General features: G+C 39.9%; 2 protein-coding genes across 2 annotated transcripts in view; one reads left to right on the forward strand and one right to left on the reverse strand.

The window, feature by feature from the left end:
• The window catches only part of hsd17b4 (hydroxysteroid (17-beta) dehydrogenase 4), a 28890-nt gene extending 5956 nt beyond the window's left edge, over window positions 1–22934 (forward strand). Inside the window, 19 exon segments of the mRNA XM_034118148.1 lie at window positions 1481–1668; window positions 3077–3168; window positions 3385–3409; window positions 3534–3662; window positions 6620–6723; window positions 13125–13237; window positions 13394–13469; window positions 13471–13518; window positions 13686–13737; window positions 14365–14436; window positions 17273–17376; window positions 17459–17524; window positions 17906–17975; window positions 18593–18699; window positions 19410–19496; window positions 19577–19663; window positions 19793–19931; window positions 20292–20419; window positions 21740–22934. Of these exon segments, the coding sequence (XP_033974039.1) occupies window positions 1481–1668; window positions 3077–3168; window positions 3385–3409; window positions 3534–3662; window positions 6620–6723; window positions 13125–13237; window positions 13394–13469; window positions 13471–13518; window positions 13686–13737; window positions 14365–14436; window positions 17273–17376; window positions 17459–17524; window positions 17906–17975; window positions 18593–18699; window positions 19410–19496; window positions 19577–19663; window positions 19793–19931; window positions 20292–20419; window positions 21740–21829 (1777 nt within the window). The 3' untranslated portion in view covers window positions 21830–22934.
• A 135-nt stretch (window positions 22935–23069) lies between these two features.
• Window positions 23070–26579, reverse strand: part of LOC117473228 (dmX-like protein 1) — a 45333-nt gene continuing 41823 nt past the window's right edge. Inside the window, 1 exon segment of the mRNA XM_034118752.1 lies at window positions 23070–26084. Within this exon segment, the coding sequence (XP_033974643.1) occupies window positions 25854–26084 (231 nt within the window). The 3' untranslated portion in view covers window positions 23070–25853.

Genomic DNA, 26579 nt, shown 5'->3' on the forward strand with positions numbered 1-26579 from the left:
CTAAGGTACATTAAGAACAGATAAAAAATGTGCGATTAATTTGCGATTAATCGCGATTAACTATGGACAATCATGCGATTAATCGCGATTAAATATTTTAATCGACTGACAGCCCTAATTCCATGGAATGCTCTTAACATCCCGATAGCAATGAATATCTTAAGTGCTTTGACAAAAAATCCATAAAAAAATGTCATCTGTGGAAGCCGTAGTACTGTAAAAAGTACGACCAATCATTTTAGCCGGCCCGGCTAAAATAACTGGATGGCCTACCTGCCTGTCAGCCTTCCATGTGTGCACAAACTTATCTCGTGCCCTCATTGGTCATGTGCGCGTTCGTGTGTGTTGGAGGAGGGGCTCTGTAAGGAAGTGGCAGATTCTTTCCGGCTGTGTATTTTCTAATTCTTGCGCACTCCAGCTGGTTTCTCCAAAATTACCTACCCCACCTTTAAACACAAATACATTGTGTATTCAAAGCTGAAAACGTTTACAGAAAGAAATAAAAAATAGAAATGATATGTTACCTAGACACAATGGGCATACTGTAGAAACAAAGATTATAAATAAGCATGAAGCGACACTAAGACATAATAAAACGATGTAACCTTAGTTCCAAAATGAACACCTGTTTGCTGGTGCTCTGAAGCTCTGCAAAAGTTGAAAGATAGACATTAGTACACATATATATACTGTCTGATTAATCCAGCAGTGAAAAGGTTGCGGTCAACATAAAATACAGCGACCCTCTCACCCTCTCTTCCACACACACCTCACACAGGTGAACAGGTGATTATATTACCCAAGGGGGTCGCCCATACCCATGTGACCCAACCCAAAATAGGTCCAGAAATAATAAGTAATAATATTATAAACAAAGCCCAATGCCAAAATATAAACAATCAAGAACCCCAATACATCATACGTCAGAAATCCCCACTCTGACTTTCCTGACTCCTACAGGTCCCTTCAGTAATTAAACATAGACTTTAGTGCATAAAAGTATTGATTTGAGAAATATTGCATCGCTGCCCATCCTCTGGTGTTCTATTGTAGTGCACAGTGTGCCGTGATATGGATCACTGCCTTCTGATGACCTGAGAGACGGCACGTTTCAGATGTCTCCTACTGTTAATGTGGAGTTGGTGCTATACCTCATCACGTTTGCTTGACTGGATTGAACTCTCTGCGTGAGATTACTAGCAAAATTGTAAGCGCACGACTGTGTGTCGGCTGTTCATACATGTATTTATTTCTGCATGTACAGTGTTCAAGTCAATTTGCACATAGATTGCTTTATGTGTGAATGAGCTATCATTACATGACTATACGCCTACATGTTCATACTCTAGTGTGTTTATGAATGCATGAAAAATGCACACCACTTAGTGAGCTTATGTGTGTGTGTGGGATGTCTGTTTTTCCCGCTAGTCAAAAGTAATGCTTGTAACTGACTTGTAGCCCTTTGGTTTTCTGTGGCCAGAATCATCATGACCACTTCCGGCGCAGGCGTCTACGGAAACTTCGGCCAGGCCAACTACAGCGCCGCCAAGCTGGGCCTGCTGGGGCTGGCTAACACCTTGGCCATCGAGGGACGCAAGTACAACATCTACTGCAACACTATTGCTCCTGTGGCCGGCTCCCGCCTCACAGAGACTGTCATGCCCCCAGGTGAGCCCAGAGATTAAACCACACACACACTATTGGTCTGTGTAACACATACTGGGATGATCTGTTTTGTATAAGGCCAAAATAGACATGGATTTTCCCGGTAGTTTCTGTTCTGCATAATGTAATGCCCACGTAATGTTGATTTACAAAGTTTTAGGCAACAGCACTCCCGTTTGACATGCAAATTTGCCTTTTCAATATTCAAGAACTGTGGTTTTTACTGTTCCGACGGCCATGATGAAACTATGCATCCTTTAAGTGCTTTAAAAGTTTTAATGTGTCAGCCCTAGATTTAAACAGGCAGGTCTGACCTCCTTATTTTGCTCTAGGTGTTAGCCGTGCTTCCAAGTACTTTCAAAAAGTATGAGAAAATATGTAAATGAAACATTTATATTTTTCATGTTTAAAATATGTCTTAAGACGGAAGATGTCGCAGTCTTGGATACCAACAATAAACACGATTGAATACAGCTTGTGAACGCAGGAGACTCTGTTGCCTTTGAACATTATATCAAACAAAAAGTAAACATTAAAAAAGACAACTTGTCAGGGATTTTAAAAGGCAATGATTTGTAGGACTCTGCCATGTTTTAAAAGGATCTCAAGCGGCCGTGAAGATGGAGAATGTTTTTCTAACCCACCAAACCCAGTGTGTATAAATATCCTAAATTCTTTATGGGTATATTGTGCCTTCTCTGTGACTGCAGCTCTGTTGACTGGGGTGTTAAATGACAAATTAGAGGAATGGCTCTGCTGCCCTGCTGTGCCGGTCTACCGTAGCATCTGTCACGCTGCGCTGTGCCAACTGTCACAGGATGGCCTTACCTTAGTAAATGACTTGGTACCATATGTTTGCTTTCACTGACTCAGGCTTTTCTAAAAAAAAAAAAACACCAAAAAAACCCATCTTGCTAAACAGTGCAGAGTGCAGTGAAACAGAATGCCTGATCTTTCTCCTCCATGTTTGTTGATGGAAGGATGCAGATGTTCTCAGCACGCATATGGTGTCCTGTATTTAATCTTTTACGCTTCATACTGGGAATTAAAAGCCTGTGCCTTGTTTGCTTGACTTCATGCCGACATGTTAAGTAATATGAGTCATAACTTATTAAAAATCTGCAGTTTCAAACTGAATTTGATCTGGACCTATGTTCTCATGCATCCAAAAGCTCTGTTTCCTGCTCCGATGTCAGTGCATGGTCTGTGTTATATTATTCTAATAAACAATTCACACAATGTTATAATAAGACTTTGACATTACAAATTATCATTAACACAGCATCCTTTTAACAATACACTATACCAAACAGTCTTTTGTCCTAAAAAGCACCCATTTGCTTTTTAGGACAATTGTGTAACAGTTGTGCAATGAAAATAAGCTGTATATGTTTTGTTTTGTTTTATTTAGACCTTGTGGCATCTCTGAAGCCTGAGTTTGTCGCTCCCTTGGTCCTCTGGCTCTGTCATGAACAATGCCAAGAAAATGGAGCACTGTTTGAGGTATTAAATACAAATAAATAAAACACTGTCTTTATTTCTCTTCATAAGATGAGTAAGATCTCACTCCCACTGTACTCCCTGTAGTTTGTAACATTCTTTGTCATTGAGAACAGCAACGCACCATTGACATATTCATTATACATAAATTGACAGTATATATATACATTTTTTAGATCTGTGTGTTTGCTCATCTGCTCATGTTCCATGCTCTTTCAGACTGGTGCAGGCTGGATTGCTAAATGTGAGTATTGTGTGCATCTTCCCCTGAGGAAATGTCTGTATGCATCTATGATATTCATTAGCCCCTGGTTCACTATCACTGTGTGTGATTTTTACTATGCAGCAACCTCTTTCTTTGTGTGCAGTGCGCTGGGAGCGTTCTCTGGGCCGCACTGTGAGACAGAAGAACCAACCCATGACCCCTGAGGCTGTCAGGGACCAGTGGGACCAGATCTGTGACTTCACAGATGCTACCAAGCCGACGAGCTTGCAAGGTCAGTAATGGGCAGAAAACACGCAAAAACCATTAGTGTCTTTTGTGTACAAAGGGTAAATACTGCATAGGCAACCTTATACTTTCATAGGCAACACACACACTCTCATAAGGACCATATAGTATGTCACAATAACATTTTCATTATTCATTCCTGCTTGGTGTTGAGCTGTTACTAAGGCCCTTTTCACTCGCTTTTATTTGAGTCCAAATCTTGGTTGGATAACACTCCCTCATAGCCCTGCTTGTCTGCTTTCACACTTGTTTGACTCATTCTGTGTTTATTCAGAATGATTCAGATTGCAGGTCGCCTTCACAGCTACACTGAATCTAATCAAAGGTTTTTAGCAGAGGGACATACAGTATCTCGAGTTTCTTGAAGGCGCTTCAAGAAGGTCTACTGTAACTTGGTACCATAGTATCAGTCAACAGAATAATGTTGAAAAAATATTGCTATTTCAGTGTGATAGTGTGTGATATTGGTAAAACAAGGAAATATAAGGCAATTAGAGAGCTCAAACACTATTTTAAGGAAGAATTGTGGTTAAAATGATTTTTAAAAGCTTGTAGCCAGTGAAGTACTCATGTAGTCATGACTGGTCTTTTGTAACAGTGACAACTTTCTTCATGATCTTAGCCTATTGAGCTCTGTCAGCTCATCTGTTATTACAGAGAGTTTTGAGCGGCGATAAGATGGTGTTGTAGATCAACCGAATGAGCGGAGGAAAAGGGTGAAGCCAAACTCGATGTCAACACAAGCCTAGTGTTGTTCCTGAAAGGTCTCCTGCAAACAGGAGGGTGGCAAATGTTGATTATGATTCTCTCCGCCTCCTCCATCCTGCATCACGCTCTCAGATGTACATTCGGGGAAAGGGCGGCGGTGTTAACATTACCCGAACGAGGGTGGCAGTCCCAAAGGGCGCTAGCTGGCCTCATTAGCATGACTTTGTAGTGCCTCCTCATTTGTAGCTTATTACAGAGACTTGTTGCTGCCTCTGCTCTGTAACTGAGTGACAGTCATTATGGGCTGTGGTAGGGCTGTGCGATTATGGCAAAAATCATAATCACGATTATTTTGGTCAATAATTGATATCACGATTATTAAATACGATTATTCATTGACTTTGAAAACATCCATTTATTGAACTTTAAAACAAATACAAATAATAATTTGAACAGTATCTTTTTAACTGTTGATTACCCTGAACGTATAATTCAACTGAAAAACCAATACAAAAATAAATTAAATTATACATTTATATTTACATTTAAATAAATAATATCAAAATAATAAATACCAATAAACAAGATCAACAAATATTTTGGAGCGCACTTCAACAAGCTACTAAACATATGTAAATATGATAAATACAAATAAATTAGACTAAAATAAATTAGATCAAATATGTTGCAGTGCACTGTCACAACCAAGCAACGCAAAATAATCGTTTTTTACGATTATGTTGTTTTTCGTAATTGTGGCAGGCCAAAATCGTAATTGCGATTAAAATACGATTAATTGCACAGCCCTAGGCTGTGGTCTTCTTCTCACAGTCTCTCTTCCTCGGTTTCTATCTTTGTTTCTGTTAATATTCATAGGTATTTCTAGCTTGTGTTACCTGAGTTTGTTTTCGTTCTATTTTTAGGCAAACTATGTTTATTTTTAACTCCCATGAATCTCATATCACTCATCCATTTAAAGCTGCTCCTGGATGTGTTGGATTGAAATTCTTATCGTGTGTTGACATCTCCCCCTGAAAGTCAATTTAACTTTACTTTGATCAATTTAACTTGAGATTAAGGGTATTCCGCGCTATTGAGGCAAAGAATAAAGTCTTTAAGCGTATTCATTTGTGCAGGTTTAATGATATCTTGCTGATGGCTTTGGAAGATGAACCCCATATATATTCGGATCCCGAACTCATCAAGGTCTTATTATCGTTTTACAACACAAAAATGTAATTGTGACAATTATGACTTGGTACATCATTAAGTATCAATAAAATAATCTATCCAAAATATATTGAACTATAAGTTTGTCTGATTTTCCTCATCTGTATGAACGGATGTGCAGCTGCAGTAAAAAGTGATTGAGAGTGATACGAAAAAGCGATTCATGTTCAGAGTGCAATGTTAGTTAAGTGCATGTAACCTAGATACATCCTCTAACTGTTGTTGAGGAACATAAATAGATGAGAATTCTAGCTTGCCAACACAAAGTTAGTCTGCATTAGTTAAACCACATTTGAAGGATGGTTGCTAAAGTAAACTCAACTGATGGTTGCATTGTCAATATCACCTTTACTATCTATCTATCTTTTTGAAAGAGTCTGTGGCATCATAGATTCACATTCCTAAGGTCTAATAGGTGGCCCTGACTGTTAAGGAATAATGCTTCTAGATATCTAACCTTTTGCTCTGTGACGTTTTATGATCTACTCTGACGTCTGTTATCTCCTTTAAGGAAAGGCCTTGGTGCCATATGTGTTGTTGTCACCAGTTTGTGACCGGTCAACTTGTCTGGCACGAATGGTAATTGTTGTGAGAACACTGAGGCACTTCCTTATCGGTGTTTGTGGACTCTAAGATGTGAAATCTTTGAGGCCATGAGTGTCGGACGCAGGTGGTTCAGTGTTCCCAGCTGTTTAGTCTACTCCTTCAGAGATGTTGATTACTCTCTGTGAACCAGTTAAAAGGTCTAGCATAGAGAGAGAGGCTCTTCAGAATTGACGTGGCAACTCTACCGTGTAGTCAGAACCTCTGACTCTTTGACTTGTGATGTGAATCCTCCGGCCGAATACTCTGAATAAACCCATCAGTGTTTGACATCAAAAGCTCCAACTCTCACCGTGTCTCCTTCCTGAGTCGGTGACTCCCAATGCATTGCTACACAGAAGTTTCCTCCACACTGAGAATTGTCTCTCTTTAGCTCATTAGTCTTTTCTCACCTTTTTGTAGAGTCTATGATGTCGATTGTGAGTGTGCTGTCTCAAGTGGAGTCTGGTGGAGAAGTCAGTGGGAACCCTACAGCTGCAGCAGCCTCGTCTTCAGGGATCAATCCTGTGAGTAGACACCGCTGAATATTGTCTTTGACTATAATGTACACGGGGTCTCTGCAGGTCTTCCAAAAATATTTAAATTATTCACTTAACCATTTTTTTCAGTTGATACATTCATGCATTAATGTGGCAGTAATTTGATAAATTATTTCATGACAAGTTTTTTGTTATGTGTTGCAAGAAATACAAATGGTTAATAAATAGCTGTAGCCTGCTGTGTCAGCCATCCTGTATTCATACTTTGGCTGATATAAGTCTGAAATGGGTTTAAGATTCCATTCATTGTGGTGCGAAAAATGCTTTCAAAAGCCCTGAATTTGACTTGGTGAACTCTGAAGAAACACTGGTGTAAATGGATGTGAACAAAATGCTAGTTACAGTAAACATTACCTGACCATAATTTGCCCTTATTTACTTTGATAACCTTTGTCCCACTTACTATGTAACTTATTCCCTTCACCTGTCCTCCTCCACATTTTGCCCTTTGCCTTTATTCCTACTGTACATTAATGTCTGCCCTCTGTAGTACAGATCTTCTCCTTATTTCATTTACACTGCATAATGCTGCAGCTCGAGACTGTGACGGTTGGTTGATGATGACTTCTGAAAGTGTGGAGCTGTAAAATCTCCGACGGTTTCAAACATGGCAACTCATGACTCTTTAATTCCACCACAGTGTACGAAGTCAGGGACGATAATAACCTTCTCAGAAAAGCTCCTTCAACATACATAATTGCTTTGATGACTGTTGCATCACTTTTTCATATTTACAGCGGACAAAAGCCAACTGAGATTAGCTTTTTCAAAGCGACGTACAAAAGACATCGAGCACAGCAGTGCAGTGACAGCTCCCCGGGTGGGGGCTCCTCCACTTCACTGTGTTCCCTATCATGGAGTCTAAGAAAGTGAACTGGTTCCCGCTCACTTTCACTCACTTCAGCGGCTGCGTTGCTTGAATAAAACATTGAGCCTCAAGTATAATTGAATCACATTAAATAATTATGCAGAGAAAAGGCCACCATTTTCTGTTAAACTGGTTGTAGCATGAAGTCAACAGATGAATCCTTTATATCTTATATTACTCAAAACAGATGACTGAACACATATTTAAAAATTACAAAACAGCTGATTAAGCTTTAGAATCATCACTACCTAATGAGTGAAAGATTAATCAGGATGACTGCTTCGCTAAGTGCAGTGTGGAGGCTGCAACATGCATCAGCATCAGGGAACAATGCACTGTTGCACTTTACTGGTAATGGTGGGGTCCTACTGTATAATGTAAAGCATTTTACCTTAATGTCAATGCTTGCTTCCAGGGGGGGACGTTGTTGCATGCTAAAACCATTTTTATCCCCATCACCACTGTCTATATTTACGCGGTCTGACTGTCAGCAAAAAAAGCAAACTTTAAAAAAAAAAAAAGGAATAAATATTTACATCATGTTATCTCATATATTTCAAAACTTGATCTGTTTTGGTTTGGTAAAAACACTAAATTGTCATTTATACTATATGGTAAACTGAGCTTTCATATAGCTTTATAATTACAATTAAGATCAATTTTATTAATCCCTGAGGGGAGATTACATTTTTCAATCTGGTGTAATTTTACAATGACAAATATAGGCCCGAAATACAAACTCAACCGGCAACCTGGTTCAGTTCCCAAGCCAAGTCCCTGCAGACTGAGCTGCTGCCCCCTCAAGTATCTCTACACTTTTGTGTCTTTCTCTGTAAGTACATTTAACCAATAACATTTTAAAAGACACTCGACTCTCTTCTTCAACATCAAGGCATTCATATTACACATTCTCCTGCTTCAATAATATCATGATTCAGTAACTAACATGTTAAATGAGGTGTACTCTGTCCCTTGTGTGTGTGTGTGTGTGTGTGTGTGTGTGTGTGTGTGTGTGTGTGTGTGTGTGTGTGTGTGTGTGTGTGTGTGTGTGTGTGTGTGTGTGTGTGTGTGTGTGTGTGTGTGTGTGTGTGTGTGTGTGTGTGTGTGTGTGTGTGTGTGTGTGTGTGTGTGTGTGTGTGTGTGTGTGTGGTGTGTGTGTGTGTGTGTGTGTGTGTGTGTGTGTGTGTGTGTGTGTGTGTGTGTGTGTGTGTGTGTGTGTGTGTGTGTGTGTGTGTGTGTGTGTGTGTGTGTGTGTGTGTGTGTGTGTGGCCTGTGTGTGTGGCCTGTGTGTGTGGCCTGTGTGTGTGTGTGGCCTGTGTGTGTGGCTGTGGCTGTGGCTGTGTGGCTGGCCGGCCTGTTTATTTGGAACAGGGTCACAAAGTAGCCTCAAGACAAACATCACTATTGTGTCCTCAGCTGACTTAGAGAGAGTGTGTGTGTGTTTGAATATTAGTGTAGTGCACACACGTAAGTAGTGCACGTATTGCTTAAATTACACCACACGGCACGACTGTTGTACATATATTTATTTAATATCCTGCAAAGTATTTTATTAGGTCTGGTTACTGCAGTTCAGTGCACTCACATGTGCTGTAATGTCATGCAACTGTATTGTCTTTACATTTGTTAAACATGAGTATGGCCGATATTATGTAGTTGGTCTATAATGCCAACATATTTGGTCCAGCTCACATAATAACAAAATTACTTTAGTTTTTTCATGATATCGAAAAGAGTTACAACAATTGGCTGTCATTTTCCAAGCAAAAAAAACGACCCTTGTCTTTTGTGATAGTAAAATATATGGATTTAAGAACTGTGGTCGGACATAACAACATTTAAAAGGAAACAGATGAAGTTAAACTTTTTTTTTAAAGGTCCGTATTATACTCTTTTTCAACAATATATTATAGGTCTCAGATATATACAAACATGTCTCTGAAGTGTTTTGCTCGAAAAACCAAACAGATCGTGCATTGTAGCATCCCATAATCCCCTCTGTTTCAGCCCTGTTTCAAAAGTGCTGATTCTCTAACTGTAGCTATACATGCAAATGAGCTGCTGCTGGCCACGCCCCTCTGCGAAGTGTTTGGTTTAAAACAACTACAATGGTGCTCTAGGAGGAGATTCAGGTGAAAAACATTGTGACATCACAAAGTGGCCAAATATGATCACCTAATTTACTGACAGGTTTTTATATAGATGGATCAGGACAAAAAGAGAGAGTATTTTTTCCTGAAACTTTCTGAACCTCTTTACACAGAGGTGACATATTTATGTATAAAAGACATGAAAAAGTGGATTTTGCATAATAGGTTCCCTTTAAAATAATTGTCGGTTGCTGCTTTATATTCAAGCAACTTGTACTTTTCGTGGCATCAGAGATTCAGGTGTAATGAGTGGCACTGAGGTTTAAATATCGTTTTTTTCACCTCATCTTACAAGCTTTTGATTTTTGTTTTCTGGTGCCCTTCTCCACCTTTGTGTAGAATCTCTCCAGTCAGTTGTGAGTGAGCTGTCTCGAGTGGAGTCGGCGGAGGAGTCAGAGCGATCCAACAGCGTCCCAGCGGTTACACAGCTATCATCTCAAACACTAGGCCACCAGGAGGCCCCAAAAAAACAAATCCCTTTGGCTACAAACCCAATTTTGACCTTAATAAAGGGATTTTTACTTCATCTCACCAAGGGACTGAACTACTGGACTTACAACCACATCTTTTTGTTGCAGCTCTTTAACTGTGACTTTAGTCTTTGTCTGCGTGTGAGAGCGCATGACGCATATGGAGAGTCCCCTACATATGCAAAAAAAAGAAAAACCAAGCTGAGGAGTGGTGTTATGCAGAGGGAGAATCAAATCATTTTACCACCAATATTGTTTCAATATAGCTCAACGCAGTGTAACGTATAACCACATATATGTATAACCACCTGACTACTCTGACTGTAGTGTTTTCACAGATGTTTGTTTATTTTGGGCTTCACAGGATATTGGAATGTGGATGAGTTAGATTTGAGGGCCAAAAATATTTCATATATTTAATAACACTACTTGACACACTACCGTGGAGTTAATATCTCTGGAAACTCAGCATCTTCCCTTTCACCCCTCGTCCCGCTCCATTTGACCCAGCCGCCTAATATAGCTTATCCTCCTCTACTGTATGTGGAACTTAATTTGTTGTGTCACTGCAACGTGTCTAATACTTGCTGGAGAAAACATGCAAAACATTCAGCTAACTGCATAAATAAAATATGAAAAATCAACTCATGACTGTTTAGTATTTGTAAGCCCCTGGCTACGGCCCTGGAATAAAACATGTTTAGAAAATGCTTCAACAAATCTTAAGAATGACAAATAATGCATTAGTTTTGTAATAAGTTAGATTGGTGTAGTATTTTTTCTAAATCCCATCATGAGCTGGGATAAAAAAAAAGTCTTTAAGTACCGGAAAGCTCTGCCAGAGGATCTGACACTGAAATTTTAAACCTTTACAATACAGCTCCACCTTCCTACGCTTTAAAACGACATTTGTGACTCTGTCCGAAACCGTTTTCAGGCTCCTTGTTAATAAAAGTACAACCACAGATTGAACATCGCTCCATTTCTGGCCTCTCTGCTCTGGCCTCCCTTCATGGCCTCTTGTCAAGTTCAGGATCCGTTTAAAATTGTGCTGATCCCCTACAAAGCTCTGCCCATGAGAACGTTCCTGAACTGCTGATTCCTCTTTACTCGGTGAAATCCCACAGGTCCTCAAACTAATTACTGCTGATGATCACAAATGTAAACAATGTTAACTTCTTTTGCTGCTTTTTACATTTACATTTCTTCCCATATGTCTGTCTTTAACAGGACTGATACTCTCCGTATATTTAGTTGTAAATCACTAGAGATTCTGGATTTGTTTTTGATTAAACATTTCTACTACTACTCAAGTGTGTTCATGTATTTCTTTGACTCTATGTATCTTTTCCTAACAAGTCTAAGATTCTACAGTTTCATGATGTTTAGTGGTACATGCTAATCATTTTGGCATGGCAACATGGTACAAACACTTACAAGGGATCATTAACATCATTAAGATTCATCGTCTGGGAACTATGAAGAAAATATGTGCCAATCATTTCATTAGATGTTCAGCTATTTGTCCATCTTATCTTATCTTATCTTATTTCACTGTTAAAGTCAAATCTTAATCTTGCTAGTGGCGCTGGTAAAAAAAAAAGTAATGGGAGTGAGATCTTGAGAAAAAGTGAGCGGACGTCATCCTCTGACCCTGACCGTCTGTACAAAACTTGATGACAATCTGCTTTAAAGGTTTCCTATCATGCAAAATGCACTTTTTGATGTCTTGTATACATAAATATGTAAAAAAACAACCCTCTCTTTCCCTCTGTACCCGCATCTCTGAAAACGGGGGTACAATGGAGATGATCCGGATTTGCTGCCGGTAATATCTGAAATGTGGGCTGGCTTTACGCCCACGGCCCTATCAGAAACGTTGCTATCAGAAACAATGCGCGTCGTGTTTTGGACGTAATATGGTCTTTGTTTACATTAGCAAGCATCGCTAACACTCACGCTGGACTGAAGAGTATGTGTAAAGAAGAGTATGTGTAAAGAAGCAGGAAGAGTATGTGTAAAGAAGCAGGACATAATAAAAGGAACTCGCCTTGTGGTAAACCCGCAAGAGAAAAAACATTTGAGCTCCATACTGTTTCATAAATAATCCTTGATGTGGTTTGGAACATGATATGGCGTGTAATCACGGCAGTGTTTAGCTGTATCTGAGCAGAGCAGACAGCCTGTTCGTCACAGAACTCACAGTGTGCCCGTGTGCTCAAAAGGGGGCGGGGCCAGCATCAGCCCAGTTGAAATCTGAAGCTACTGACCCAGAATCAGCACTTCTCTAGCAGGGCTGAAATTGAGGGATATGAAGGATATGAGGGATGTCTAAAATGCATGATCTGTTTGGTATTTTGAGCAAAACACTTCATAGATATGTTTTTTATATATTTTTATATATATAAATATATATATCTGAGACCCATAATATATGCCTAAAAATAGCATGATAGGAGATCTTTAAGGTTAGAGGCAGAGGTTAAGCAGAGACACTCAATGATGTCACCCTTAGGTGCATCACATGTCAATCAGTGGATCCCTAAAGCGAGGCTGCTAAAACGCACTCTATAACTGTTAAGACAGTTGCACTGTTAACAAAGATGGATTCATTATTTATTCCCGAAGTGCATATATTTGTTTCACCTTACAATATAAAATATGATTCATTTGCTCCGACTATATGAGCGGTGTTAATCAAAGCTTTTGTATTCAGGGTGTGGAGTTAATCAACCATGATGTAAACCTTATCCTGGTCTTCTATCTATTCAAATTAAATATTAATTATCAGAGTCTCAGTAGAAAGATACCTTTTAATTTTCTGCCCTCTATATGATTATTTTTAATCTGGCGAAGCTGACTCTCCTCTCCTCCTCTCAGATTGAGGCAGTGGGCACCAAACTCCCCCCATCCTCGTTCAGCTACACCCACATCCAGTGTATCCTCTATGCGTTGGGGGTGGGCATGTCTACCAAGGACCCCGACCATCTTAGGTGTGTATCTGTGTGTGTTTAATGACTGTAACCGCCCTAAAGGGGTCTGGTAAATCAACCTGTGTGAAATTTAAATGGAATCTATCCAGGATTACCCACCAGAGCTGTGCAAGTGTGATTTGTCACAGTTGAGTCACTGTTAACATTTCCATGCAGGTTCCTGTATGAGGGCCATGAAGACTTCGTCTGCCTCCCAAGTTTTGGGGTCATTGTGGCCCAGTCAGTTCTGATGGGGGGGGGGGCTGACCTCAGTCCCTGGACTCAACATAGATTTCACACAGGTTAGAACATATAAGTCTTTCAAGTCTGATTCTGTCCGTGTGAATGTGTTGTGTGCTCGTATGCATGCATGTATTTCACACGGTCTTGCACACATAATTCATGTTAATGAGGCTTTAAGACTTTGGTTTGATGTTTATATCACAGCTGTTCTAATGTTGTGTGTCAGGTATTGCACGGAGAGCAGTATCTGGAGCTTTACAAGCCTTTACCCACCTCAGGTATTTCCCTCTCTGCTGTTATAGTACATACCATTTATTTTATAGAAGTAATAAATGTACTGTGTAGATTTCACTTTATAAAATAAAATTGTTTTGAGCCATTCATTTACAAAAAGCCATTTTCCTTCATCATTTTTCATTATTGAATGATGTATAACGGGGAGCAGTCTGAGTTTATTTGAAAACTTGAGTCTTTAGTTTGAGATTTTCTGAAAGATGAATCCCTTACAATCTACCAAAAAGGATTGGTACACATATTTGACCTAAGTGATTAATTGATAATCAAAAAAGCTTAAATACTTTTTACTGTGAAAAACAGTCAAGGCGATGTGTCAAAGGTCTACAAACACGACTGTTTTGACGAGGCCTTGGGCAATGAAGAAAAAAAAAAAGGTTCTTAAAAAGGTTTGGCTCGTTTGAAGCGAATATCTTTTAATTACCTGCAGGATTCTCACTGTTCTGAATTCATATCTTGCACTGCTTTTAAGTCGCTTTGGTTAGAATCGTTAGCAGATGTAACGGCACAGTTATGTCTTGAAGTACAGAGCGAGTTTAGTATTAATAAGTACCTGCAAGACGAAATGACTATACTTTGTTAAAGTGGAATGTGTAAATGACCTTTTCCAGGGACCCTCACCTCTGAGACCACCATAGCAGACGTGTTGGACAAAGGATCAGGAGCCGTCATCCTAATGGACGGTGAGTTGCTTTTCCTTTCACAACTTTTTTTTTATCATGGTGTATTCATTCCACACTCATTTCTTTTCATCACTTTAATGTGTCTTTTCCTGAAAGTTGCCTCTCAGGCTGAATTAATCAAAGTTAATTTCAGTCTGTGTCTGCAGGGATTGAAATAATGGACTGAGAACGGCTCATATTTTTTTGTCAATTCCATAGAGATGGATGATATTATAGGCACTCTGATCTATAATTAATCCGACTTTAAACAAATAACACGGGACTGGAAGTTCCCTGAGGATTCACATAGAGATGTAATTTCCTTATACACACTAAATCAGCTTCTGTTATTCTCCTCGACTAGAGGCAAAGTTATTTCTGTGTGAGACAACAGGTCACTGCAGGAGCCGCTCTGTTTGTTTTGTACCTGCTTGTATTTGTAATTGACCCAGTGAAATGAACCGGCCAGTATGTCAACAGGAGTCTGGATTCTATTCTTCCTGACAGCTGCTAATTGTCCCTTCACAGCCAGCTTCCTTGTGGGCGTGTCCTCCTGCTCTAATTTACTCTCAATAGAGAGCCTAAGTCCCTCCCTTTCCGGTGGACCACCATGGGATCTTATTTCGGAATAAATATGTATGGTAGTCAATGGCGAGAGAGAAATAATTTGTTTATCCCGTTTGAATTGTGCTGTGAATTACACATATGATGTTTGTCAACTTAAAAAAATAATTTCCAAGTCAAGAAAGTCACAGTTTGTCGTAAAACTGTTGAAATATACGACTATGAAAATACGCAACTAGAAAGACCACAATTACAAGAGTCGCATAAGTGATGTCATAACTCGTTTAACACTCACCGAAACCTTGTACAGCCGGTCCCACATGCTGGCTCTTACGGAACCGACTAACTCCCCTTTTGTGTAATGGCAGCTCTCAACATGCCCAGACGTGTAATGATTTTCACCTCGTTTAATACTTTTGACCTCATTCAGAAATGTGCCAAGGTGACGGCCATCTTGGTGTTGGTGACGTGTGTTGTGCGAGACCAGAGATGACGTTCATTGAGCGGTTTCACACAAAACTAAGTGTTACTTACTTACTGACAAACTTTTTTTTCTTGACTTGCAAAATTATCTTTTAAATTGACAAACATCATATGTAATTTATGGCACAATTCAAACAGGATCGAACAATTATTTTTCTCTCGCCATTGACAACCATACATATTTGTTCCGAAATAAGGTCCCATGGGTCGGAAGTAGAAGGGCGGGACTTAGGCTCTCTATGGGCTGTAGTGAGGAAATGTGGCTGAAGCAGGCTCTCTCTCCACTGTGTTTGAGGCTGTAAGCAGTTGGCTATTTGAGGGGGGGGATGCCATCCAGTTTGTTAGCATAATTACCAAAATGCATCCCACTTGTTAACCTGCCATCCCCGCTCTCCATCACCTAGCAGCAGAGGGAGCAGGGTGAAGTTAAATGTGTCAGTCTAGTCCGCCTGGTTATCTTTTACCTGACTGTGGCTTGTTGGTAGCCTCCGCCTGGCACAGCTGCACCACTTCCTGTCTGCACACAGTCTGTGACCCCCCCCCCCCCCAGAAGCTGCTCTAACAGTGTATTGATAAATCCACTGAGCCGTCCGTGTTGCTGAAGTAGCAACTGTTTCTCATCCCAGTCAAAGTATTATTCAAACAAGGGATACTAACTTAAGAATTATGATACTTTTGGTGAGTGTAGCATTTTAAACCACATTCAAGACATAGCATTTCATATTAATAAAAAAGGAAAGTAGATTTTAATGCGTTTATAAATGCAACATGAACTGTAGTAGTTTTTCTGTGACCTCACTGGGTCTACATCTACCGCGACCTTAGCCAGAACAGTATGGATATAATGTAAAAATAAACAGTAGACATTAGAGGAACTTAACTACTAAAAGTAGCCTATAGTATATCAAGTATGTTTTCCTTTTTTAAACACAAGTTAATTTCTGAAAATAATCACAGATAGAAAAAAAAGAGCGCATGGCGTGTAGACATTATAAAGATATTCAGAGCTTGGATACATTGCACAACTGAAGCAGAGCATTACATTACCGGGGAGAGGGTCTCAGTCCCTGAAAGTGTGCCAGGCCACAGAGCAATGTGTACCGTCTGCTGAGCAATTTGGGAGGTAGTTAAGAAAAGGCGCTCATCAAAAACCCTCTCATTCATTCCCCTTCAATGCCGAGTGCTTTCTCTGCTACACTTTAAAGATGTCTCCGTGTTGCCGGTTAACAGCAGGAGGTCCTGGCTTATTGCTCTGAAATGAAATGTAACTTTTTGCTAATAGGAGAAGCTCGTTCAAAGGCTGGACCGCTGTCAGAGAGCCCTTTGCCAGAAACAAGAAATGTGTATGTCCTTATCAAAAGTAGAGTTGTAAATATTAGAAGGTCGCGCCAAATGACAAATATGTAGACCCTACCTCTTTCTTGGATTTGACGCAGAGGGGAGGCGTCCTGGGATAAAGAATCTTAAGGGATTGGGTTGCACTGCGATCTTATCATATTCTATTTGCATGTATATAGACTTTTTGCACTACTTTTTATTTTGTATTTTATTATATATGTTGGATTGTTGGAGGATTTTCATTTCCATTTCTACACTGTAGCTTTGTGCATATGACAATAAAACCTTTGAATTGAATTGAATTGAAGGATGTTGTACTCTCTCTCCCCAAAGTAATTATTCTGTACTTGAGTAGAAATCTGAATTCAGTACTCAAACCTTTTATACTAAGGTATTGCTACTTAGACATAAATAAGAACCACTTCTTACACCATGAATTTGAGCTTGAAGCCACATTGTTGCTGCTTTACAGTGAAGACGTTCTGCGGCGACGAGCTGATCTGCTTCAACCAGTTCTCAGTGTTTGTGGTGGGGGCCGGGGGCTTCGGAGGGAAGAGGAGCTCGGACAAAGCCATAGTACGTATTCCATGTTTGAGTTACAGAGTCAGACATTTGGAGATATTGCTGGCTTACATTTGATTTGTGTTACTTCCTGCAGGCTCCTCTGCCCCCCCCTCAGCGGGCACCAGATGCTGTGGTGATTGATTCCACCAGCAAAGACCAAGTGAGTGAGTGTGTGTGGGTTTAGCTGCGGAATAAATCATCCGCATTGATGATGTGTGGGTGAAATTAGGACATATTGTTTTTCTTGCTCTGAAATAACCTTTTGACAAAATGTGAAAAAGTGTTGAAGAAGGTTTTCATACACTTTTTAAAATAAGAACAATGAATTTATGATACAAAAAATAACAAATGGAAGAAGGGGGAAAAACGACATCCCTAGAGCTGTTTAAAGAGTGCAGCTGTATCACTTCAAAGACATTCTTATTTTAGGTATCTCCTCCACTGCCTTCATGATGATTTAATTTCATACTACATCTGTATATGAAAAGTTCAGGGGTTTATGAATTAGATATAGATCTAAACAATATGTGTTTCCCTGCAGGCGGCCCTGTACCGTCTGAGTGGGGACTGGAACCCCCTGCACATAGACCCCAGCTTCGCCGCCATGGGAGGTGAGAAGCTGTGCATCCATTGTTTGCTTTTCAGTCAAAAACATCTGTATTTGTCTTGGTCTAGAACCGGGGTGTCCACACTTTTTTCACTGAGAGCCACATACAGAAAAACATACAAAGGGCTGGGCCGCTCACTAGAGGTATATCGCCTTATCAGTTAAGTTATAAGTTAGCAAAATCAATCAAGTGTAGGTAAGTTATGCTTGAAAAAAACAGCTTAAATCACAGCTTTGGCAGTTAATTCCTTCAAATGGAAGCCTCAGATTGCTTATAAGAGGAAATAGGGAGGGTCTATTTCAAGCTTGTTATGTAAATAAGTTATTGGGTTTTTTCTCATCAACTTAGATTTGTTAGAAAGTGTTATTTCTTTATTAACACATTAATACTGTGTTATATATTTTTTACCTGTATATTTAAGATTTACAATATAAAACAAGCACAGAGCTCATTTGTGGGCCATATTTCATTATACTTTTTTTAATTAGCTGAGGGCCAATTCAAAATGCCTGCGGGCCGCATTTGGCCCCCGGGCTGTAGTTTGGACACCTCTGGTCTAGACCTAATATTTCCTGGGATTTCAGGTACATGTGTTTTACTAATCATTTCTCTTGGACCAGGCTTCAAGGCTCCCATTCTGCACGGTTTGTGTTCGTTCGGCTTCGCAGCGAGACACGTCCTCAAGCAGTTTGCAGACAACGACCCTTCCAGATTCAAGGCGATCAAAGTAAGCGTCACCTAGGATTCAAACCCTGTCCTCCTTGTTGGGAAATAATTTGCTTAGGTATTTAACTTTTGACACAGTTCCTCGTTTTTTCCTTTCACTGTCTCTTCCCCCATGGCATAGGTCTACAGTCCTCGGGTATTGCTGCTATCTCTCTTAAGGAGGGGCATGCCATGAGTTTATTGTTCAGGGACATCTAGAGGCCCTTCTTTTCTGGAACGGAGGTTCCCTGGCGCGCAGTCTTTTCTACGGACGACAGCTCTAGTTAGATTCAGGGTCCATATTTGTTTAGTCTTGCTGATGAAGAATGTTGATTATTACACTCCGAACTAGTTAAAACCTCGAACTGCAGAAGAGATCTTGAGAATTTGTTTGGCAACCGCTGTATCACCTCGTGGCGGCAGCAGATGTCTTGTCATTTCTCCGGCCGTAACTCCATAATAAACCGTCAGTGTTTGCCATCAAAGTTCCATCTCTCCCCGTGTCTCTCTGAGTTTCGTCTCCATTGCTTCAGAAGGTTCCATCACACTCGTGTTTACCATGCAACAACCACTTGTACTGTAGGAACATTTTGTTCTTCAGCAGCACATCCAAAACTGAAATGCTTGATAAATAATTAAGCCTTTATCAAGTGTGTTTAAATGCTAAAGGAAATGTTTAATTACAGATCCATCGGTCCACTACCTTCTCTTAAATCCGTCTCTCTTTCTCAGGTCCGCTTTGCGAAGCCAGTGATGCCGGGTCAGTCGATTCAGACTGAGATGTGGAAGGAAGGCAACAGAATTCACATCCAGTGTAAAGTCAGTATTTAGCGTCAGTGTGGGTTACAATCACCGTGAACAGATCTGTGGATAAATGAGTGTGACTTCTGTTGGTCCAGGTGAAGGAGACGGACGCTGTGGTGCTGACGGGGGCCTATGTGGATCTACATGGAGCAGCAGAGGCCACTCCAGAAGACCCCCCTCAAGTACGTCAGTTGAAAATGCTGCAATCAAACAGAAATATAATTTTTCCTCCATGGAGCCCTGGAGCTCCTTTCTTTTTAGTATTTCTATAGTGAAAACACTAAAAGGGTTTTTGTTCTTTCTGTTCTCAGGCAGGGGGTCTTCACAGTGAGCTGGTGTTTGCAGAGATCGGCCGTCGTATCAAAGACACGGGCTCGGAGCTGGTGAAAAAGGTGAATGCTGTGTTCGGCTGGGAGATCACCAAAGACGGGAAGATCGCTGCCCAGTGGAGTGAGTACTGATGTCACTCTCACAGTCGATTCTGTTTCATTTAACCTCCCATGATAAGAACTCACTGAGAAAGTCAGGGATAACTGATATAGTAGATTTGTTTCACCGTAAACTCAGAAATCAGCCTGGAAACTTTATTCGCTCTGACACTGGCACCTCAAACTAAAAGTACGAATTATAACTATGAGCTATAAAGTTGACTCAGATTCAAATGTTGCTCACAAGCTCTCAAATATCAGATCAAACATCGGCACAAAAGACAGAATAAATCACCCAATGAGATGTGAAAGCAAAGCCAAAAGACCCAGCAAACTTAGGATGCTTCTGATGTATTCTCTCATCTTCCTCTTCCTCCTGCAGCCATTGATCTGAAGAACGGCAGCGGCTCCCTGCAGAAGGGCCCTCACAGCGGGAAGGCGGATGTGACCATCACCGTGTCGGACGAGGACTTCCTGGAGGTGGTGCAGGGGAAACTCAACCCTCAGAAGGTAACACACAAAATTCAGGCCATTTTGAATCGGCCCTCAGCAAATTCAAAAAGTATAATGGACAATGGCCCACAAATGAAACTTGTGCTTGTCTCGTATTGTACTTCTTAAATATAGATGAAAGCAGATATCACACAGTATTCATGAGTTAGTAAGCCCACTTTTTCCAACTAATTCAGTCAATTAAAGTTGAAAATGTTTTCTATCAAATCTAAGTTGATAAGAAAAAAGCCCAATAACTTATTCTCAAAACACGCTTGAAATAAACCCTTCCTATTTCCTCTAAGCTCCTGTTTTAAGGAATGAGCTGCTAACACAATAAATGAAACCCTCTGGAGAGCTGTGATGTAGGCTGTTGTTTTTCTTAAAGCATATTCAAGTATTAAGAATAATTTACTTTCATTTGATTAATTTTGCTAACTTATAACTTAACCTATGAGGCAATATACCTCACCTCTAGTGAGTGGCCCAGCCCTTCGTATATCTTTCTGTATGTGGCCCTCGGTGAAAAAAGTTTGGACACCCCTGCTTTATACTGTTACATTATTCCAGAGCACCACCTGCTTAGCATCTATACACTAAGGGAGTGTTGTAATTCAAGTTTAGCAGAACAGATGCTTATATTATTTTTTGGGGAAAACGATCTTCATTTTTTAAATCCCGTCTTTTTTTCTCCGTGTTAAAATCCCACCTTGTACATTTTAATTAAAGCAGTGCCTTTGAAGAGCCCTTTAAATCTTGAGTAACTTTGTTCTTGATCTCATCATGTCAAAGAAGTAAATCAAATGATTAATCAAACTGAGTTCAGAGAGCACTGAGCGCAGCGAATCAATCCACGCTGCACGTTACGTCTGAGGGACTGATCATCACTGGACGGAATTGATATGCTTCCTGGAGCGCTGGATATTGATCTGAGGCCAGTGTGTGTGTGTGTGTGTTTCACAAAGAGTTTTAACAGGCCGCAGTGCTGAAGCTCCTTTAGGCGGGGAGGGGGGGAGGGGGATTCCAGCCTTGCCGATGATGAAAAGAGCAGCAGGAGGAATATAAGTTGGCAGAGTTAAAGAGGATGCTACGACCTGTCACCCAGGGTCGTCATGGCGACCGCTCCCTGATCGATTCTAGCAGAGGAAAGCGATAAAGAGACTGCACCTCGCAGCTCTGAACCTTATGAATATTTTTCATTTTTCTGCTGCCAGAGCACCAATGACCCCCCCCCCCTTGGTGCTTTTTCATTTGTAGGAATCTTTGCCTTGTTTCCGTCCCTGTTTACTTGAATCAAACTAAAAGCCCAACTGAAAGTATGTCTTTGTCGTTTTCTAGGCGTTCTTCTCCGGCAAACTGAAGGTTAGAGGGAACATTATGCTGAGTCAGAAGCTGGAGATCATCCTGAAAGACCACGCCAAGCTGTGAGCTCCTCAAGACGACCAATCAGACGACTCCATTAACTCAGCAGCTCTCTCCGTCCATGTGTGTTAATATGATTTTCCTCTCTAGGGAGACTTGTGATTTATACCGCTTCAGAATAAATGTTCTCATGTAAAATAGCTTTCACTGAAGATACAAAATGTACAAACATGACTTGATCAAATAGACGGTTTACTTACAGTAAATGTATTCAATTTCATCGTTGAGTTCACCGAGTTTGGTCCATAAGATCTCTTTGCTTCTGAAAATGTGCACTTAACTCAACTGCCTTTTAAGATCCAAATGTAAAAGTTAACCAATACTTTTAAAGATTTCTTTCAGTTTTCTTCATCTTAAGTAGATAGGACACACAAGCTTTAACACAGTCGTCCAACATTCTGCCCAGCATTGGGTCAAGGCACTGATTGAAGTGATAATTAAAATCTAAAACTGTTTTATAGTCGTAATTATTTCAGTAGACTGACTAATTATATATCTGTTAACTCTGATACAGCAACCTCAGTTGAACCTTTGAGGAGTTTAATCATTTTGTTCAAAAAAATAATAATTAAGTAGTTTCAACTAAAAGCTAATTTTGTTTAATACTGCTGGACTGTGGAAGGTAATTAAAATGTCTATAACTTCTATTTTTATAACAATGTATCAGATGATTATAGTAAAAGGGTTGCTTGCAGTGATGAATCCACACAGAATGATCGCCTGGATCTGAAGTTCTCCTCAACTCCAAGGAGCTGTGTCGCTATTTTTTGTGTCCGTCTCACATCCATACAGTTTAGACTCAATCTCAAAGAGTTATTTTTTAGTGAAAACACCTTAAAAAACAACTTCCCCTGTGGAGTGTAGCACCAGTAGACGTTTGTTTTGTTTTTGGACACAAGCGGTCCTTTTCTCACACTATCCCATTGATCTGGTGGTGAGTGACATGCAAAGAAATCAATGTAAACATAACTGTGAGATAAAGCTCCACAGGAAAAGTGAGTCATTAAATGTATAGAAATGTAAACTAACTATGAACATATCTTTATATCAGTGCAATGATGTTGATTATGATAATGCTCTAATATAAATAAAGTTATTCAGACTAAAACAACTGAAACGTGTCAATTTCATACTTACTATGGAAAGTAGAGGTTTAATTTTCCTGTTCCTAAAAAATGTATGGCCCTTTGGTTTGAGATATTTGATCAACAGTCACGTTTGTTTCTAAAATTACAAAAAACATTTGCTTTTAGCACATCATTATTTTTATTACATCTGTATATGTTCCGTCTTAAATACATCAATTTACATGACATTATAAAATTAGAATTATCTGATCACATTTACAATAGGGGAAAAAGCAATACGTGAGAGTTGAATGTGATTTGTATTTAGCTGAGTTTGTTTACTCTGACCCTGATGTGGTAAACGCATCTGTTTATGAGTCTTTAAAGAAAGATGAGCAATATTACAAAAAAACACTTGCTTTGATAAAATTGACTTTATTCTCTCGTTCTGTACATTTAGTTTGGCTTTGATAAAAAATATTGAATGTCCATTTGCTGCAGGAGTACACTTCAGTTTCCAACCACTGTGATTTGTGAGGGGAAAAAATGAAACCCATCCTGGTTGTTCAAGCTCAAAACGGGAAATAATGAGCAAAAAGAAAGTATTAGTGACCCATCGAGAGGAAAAAATAACATTACGTCTGCCTTGATAGATGGCTCAGTCGATAATCCTTAATATGTTTAATAAATATACCTGTTTTATACAGAATATTCTTCATAAAGTGGCTCTGGTCATATCTACGACTTATGATTATGCAGTCATCATGAGAGGCCTATAGATCTATGTATATACACACAACTAATACATCTGAAAACATATCCTCCCTGAAATCAAAGGTGTTTCTCTACAGCAGCACAACAAGGGTTTATGGGTAAATAGCTTCATTATATTCCTTCAGACTAAACGGCTATCGGACAGTTTGCATTACACACTAACCTAGATTACATTTCCAAAGCATATACTGAAGGCAATCTTCTGATTTAGGATGAAAAATAAAGCAACTGAATGATAAGAGTTATTCCTATAATCGTGATAAAGCAACTGATGAAGCAAAGCTGATAATACTCCGAACACTACAAGGCAAACAATATCGTCTTCAAGGCGGTTTGCAATCATGGTCCGTTTGGAAATTAGAGTTAGCAGTAAATGAAAGGGAAGTGCATTGTTATCGGAATAAAGCATTTCCACAACAAAATAGTATGTTCATTAAAATTGTACTACTACCCCATTGTAATCGTACCCCAACCCCTTTCCATTGTCAGCAGCAAAGTGTCCTGCTACATGTCTTATCATTTTACTGTTACTATATGCAGCCAGAAAGGTATTATGGTATTCACGTGTCCCATTCAAACAAGTCCTTGTAAATTAAAGCTACTGTGTGCAACTTAATATCAATAATCATCAATATTGTGAAGAGCAACAACGTACTGTGCCAGTGTGGGTTAAGTAGTTTTCAGATAATAAGGACACTTAATAATACCAGTTTAATCTAGGCTTGGATAAACACACTTCCTATATATTAACCTTATTATTACCAAAGGCATAGACTGCTTTACTGACATCCAGCCTCATATAGTCATATTCACTACACTACATCTTATCTAGCTTCATGATTATGTGCAAATAGAATAATTTGAGAAAATGCGCATTCAGGTAGACCATTAAATTAGGAAACGTTGGATAGCGGCACACACATAAACTCATGTCCCACTTTACCATAAGCTTGATTAAAAGAATGTTTAAACAGTTACAGAAATATCCTTATTTTCTAACCGAACACTAGATATGACACTCTTTTTTTTCTGCGGGTTAACTATGAAGTTTTAGCAGCTGGTTAGCTTAGCTTACCTAGCGTGGCTCTGGAAACGTTTTTGTACGTCTTAGCCTTTGTGCTAAGACGGCAAGCTTGGCTCAAAGACTGTAGCTAGCTGTCTGCTGGCAGTAGCCGTACAGTTACCAGTGGAGAAAGATTACTCTTCTCAAACATTTATGCCAGAAAGTGCATTTGCATTAAGTGTCTTAAGATATTTGCGTTTTTTTTGCACTTATACGAAAGCGTTTTCCTGGTTGAAAAAGGTCAACAGCCAATTGCCTGTAATTAAAACCTGAAGTGATAATAGTGATATGAAATGGTGTTGTGGAATTCCTAAAGTGTGGTTTTATCACGTCCCAACCAAGCTGACTGTGTACAATTTTATTTATTTATTTTATTTATTAAATGGAGCACCAGAATGCGCCTTGTGACTGGATATAATGTGCTTAGTAGGACAAACACTGGCCTTACTGCATTGTGCTTGTGGTGACGTTGCCCCCCCCCCCCCAATTATCCTCCCTGTACAACACACAGTTTACTATATTTTACCACCTTAACACTTAAGCAGTGACTCCAGCTTCCACCCCCATGATGCTTTGCTAATACGGACTAATAGACTGATATGAGAAGGACAGCGCTGCAGCATTAGACTCTTCACAGTCTCCTGTCACTTCCTGTGACTTCCACAGCTTCACTTCCTGTGCAAAAAAAGGCTCCCCACGTGATGTCCAGTAGGCTACTCGCTGAGACAGCAGTTTGCTTTAATAAGTCTGCAGCAGTTTTTTGTCTCTTTCAGTTAATTCCGATAGACTGTGCCCTCGGCATTACCCGGTGCCCACAGTTTAAACCCTTGCTCCTGTGATTGGTCGGCTTCGGGTCACGTCCCAATCAAAGAGCTTCGATGTGATCGCTTCACTCTTAGGCCCTGGCATCAGACTCACTGGATCTCACTCTTTTCAGTAGTCTTTTGAGTATTCCTCCTTGTTATTTAATTCTTCATTTACACTGGTTCAAAACACTAGTCATCATTGTTCTGTCACGGCCTGACGAACACTGTTCCAGGTGTAGAGGCGTTTCCACGGCAGCAGTGCTGCTAGATTCACATTATAATATTAAATAGCTTTCACCAATGTATTTCCCTGTATGTGTCTATATGATGAACTTGACGTCACTGTTGTGGTTGTTGTTGTTATTGGCGACGCTGAAGCGGTTGGGGAGGACCCTCATCTTCATGGTCCCGTCAGCGCCGCAGGAGAAGATGTGATTGGCCGGTCCCACCTCGATCTGCATGACGCCGGTGCCCAGGTTCCTGAAGAGCGACTGGCGAGCGTGTTCGTTGGGAAAGTTGTAGAGCGGACACTGTGTGGCTAGGCTCCAGATCTGGGAGAGAAGAGAGGAAGAGAAAAGTTAACAAAGAGACTGCCGCATATTGAAGAACCTCTGAGAATAAACACAGAGCTCCAGGACAGTGGAGCATTCAACTGCTACTTTGATTGTCCATTTTCCCAAGGTACTTATACATAAGGATGAAGCACCATTTTATTCTTGTAAGGTTGAGTATGATTAGGACTTATGTTCCAGCAACCAGTACAATGTCTCTTTCTCTCCCATTTGTAAATCATCTTCCTATTTAGCTAGGTGTTGCCCCACAAGGATTCTCAAACTCAGGAATTAGCTTTATCTCATGTACACTGCTTTGTTGAATAGTCAAAGCAGGTACTGCTCACCCTGTCTGTTTATTTCACAAATGTGTTTTATAAGTAAATGAAAAACTGTTTAATTTGTATTTGGTTACATATGGCATTTTGTTGGAAAGTGGCCATTGTATAAGTGCAATAATTCCTTAATAATTTGATATGTAGCATTCGATACATA

Source organism: Trematomus bernacchii, unplaced genomic scaffold (genome assembly GCF_902827165.1).
Source record: "Trematomus bernacchii unplaced genomic scaffold, fTreBer1.1, whole genome shotgun sequence".
Lineage (NCBI taxonomy): Eukaryota > Metazoa > Chordata > Actinopteri > Perciformes > Nototheniidae > Trematomus > Trematomus bernacchii.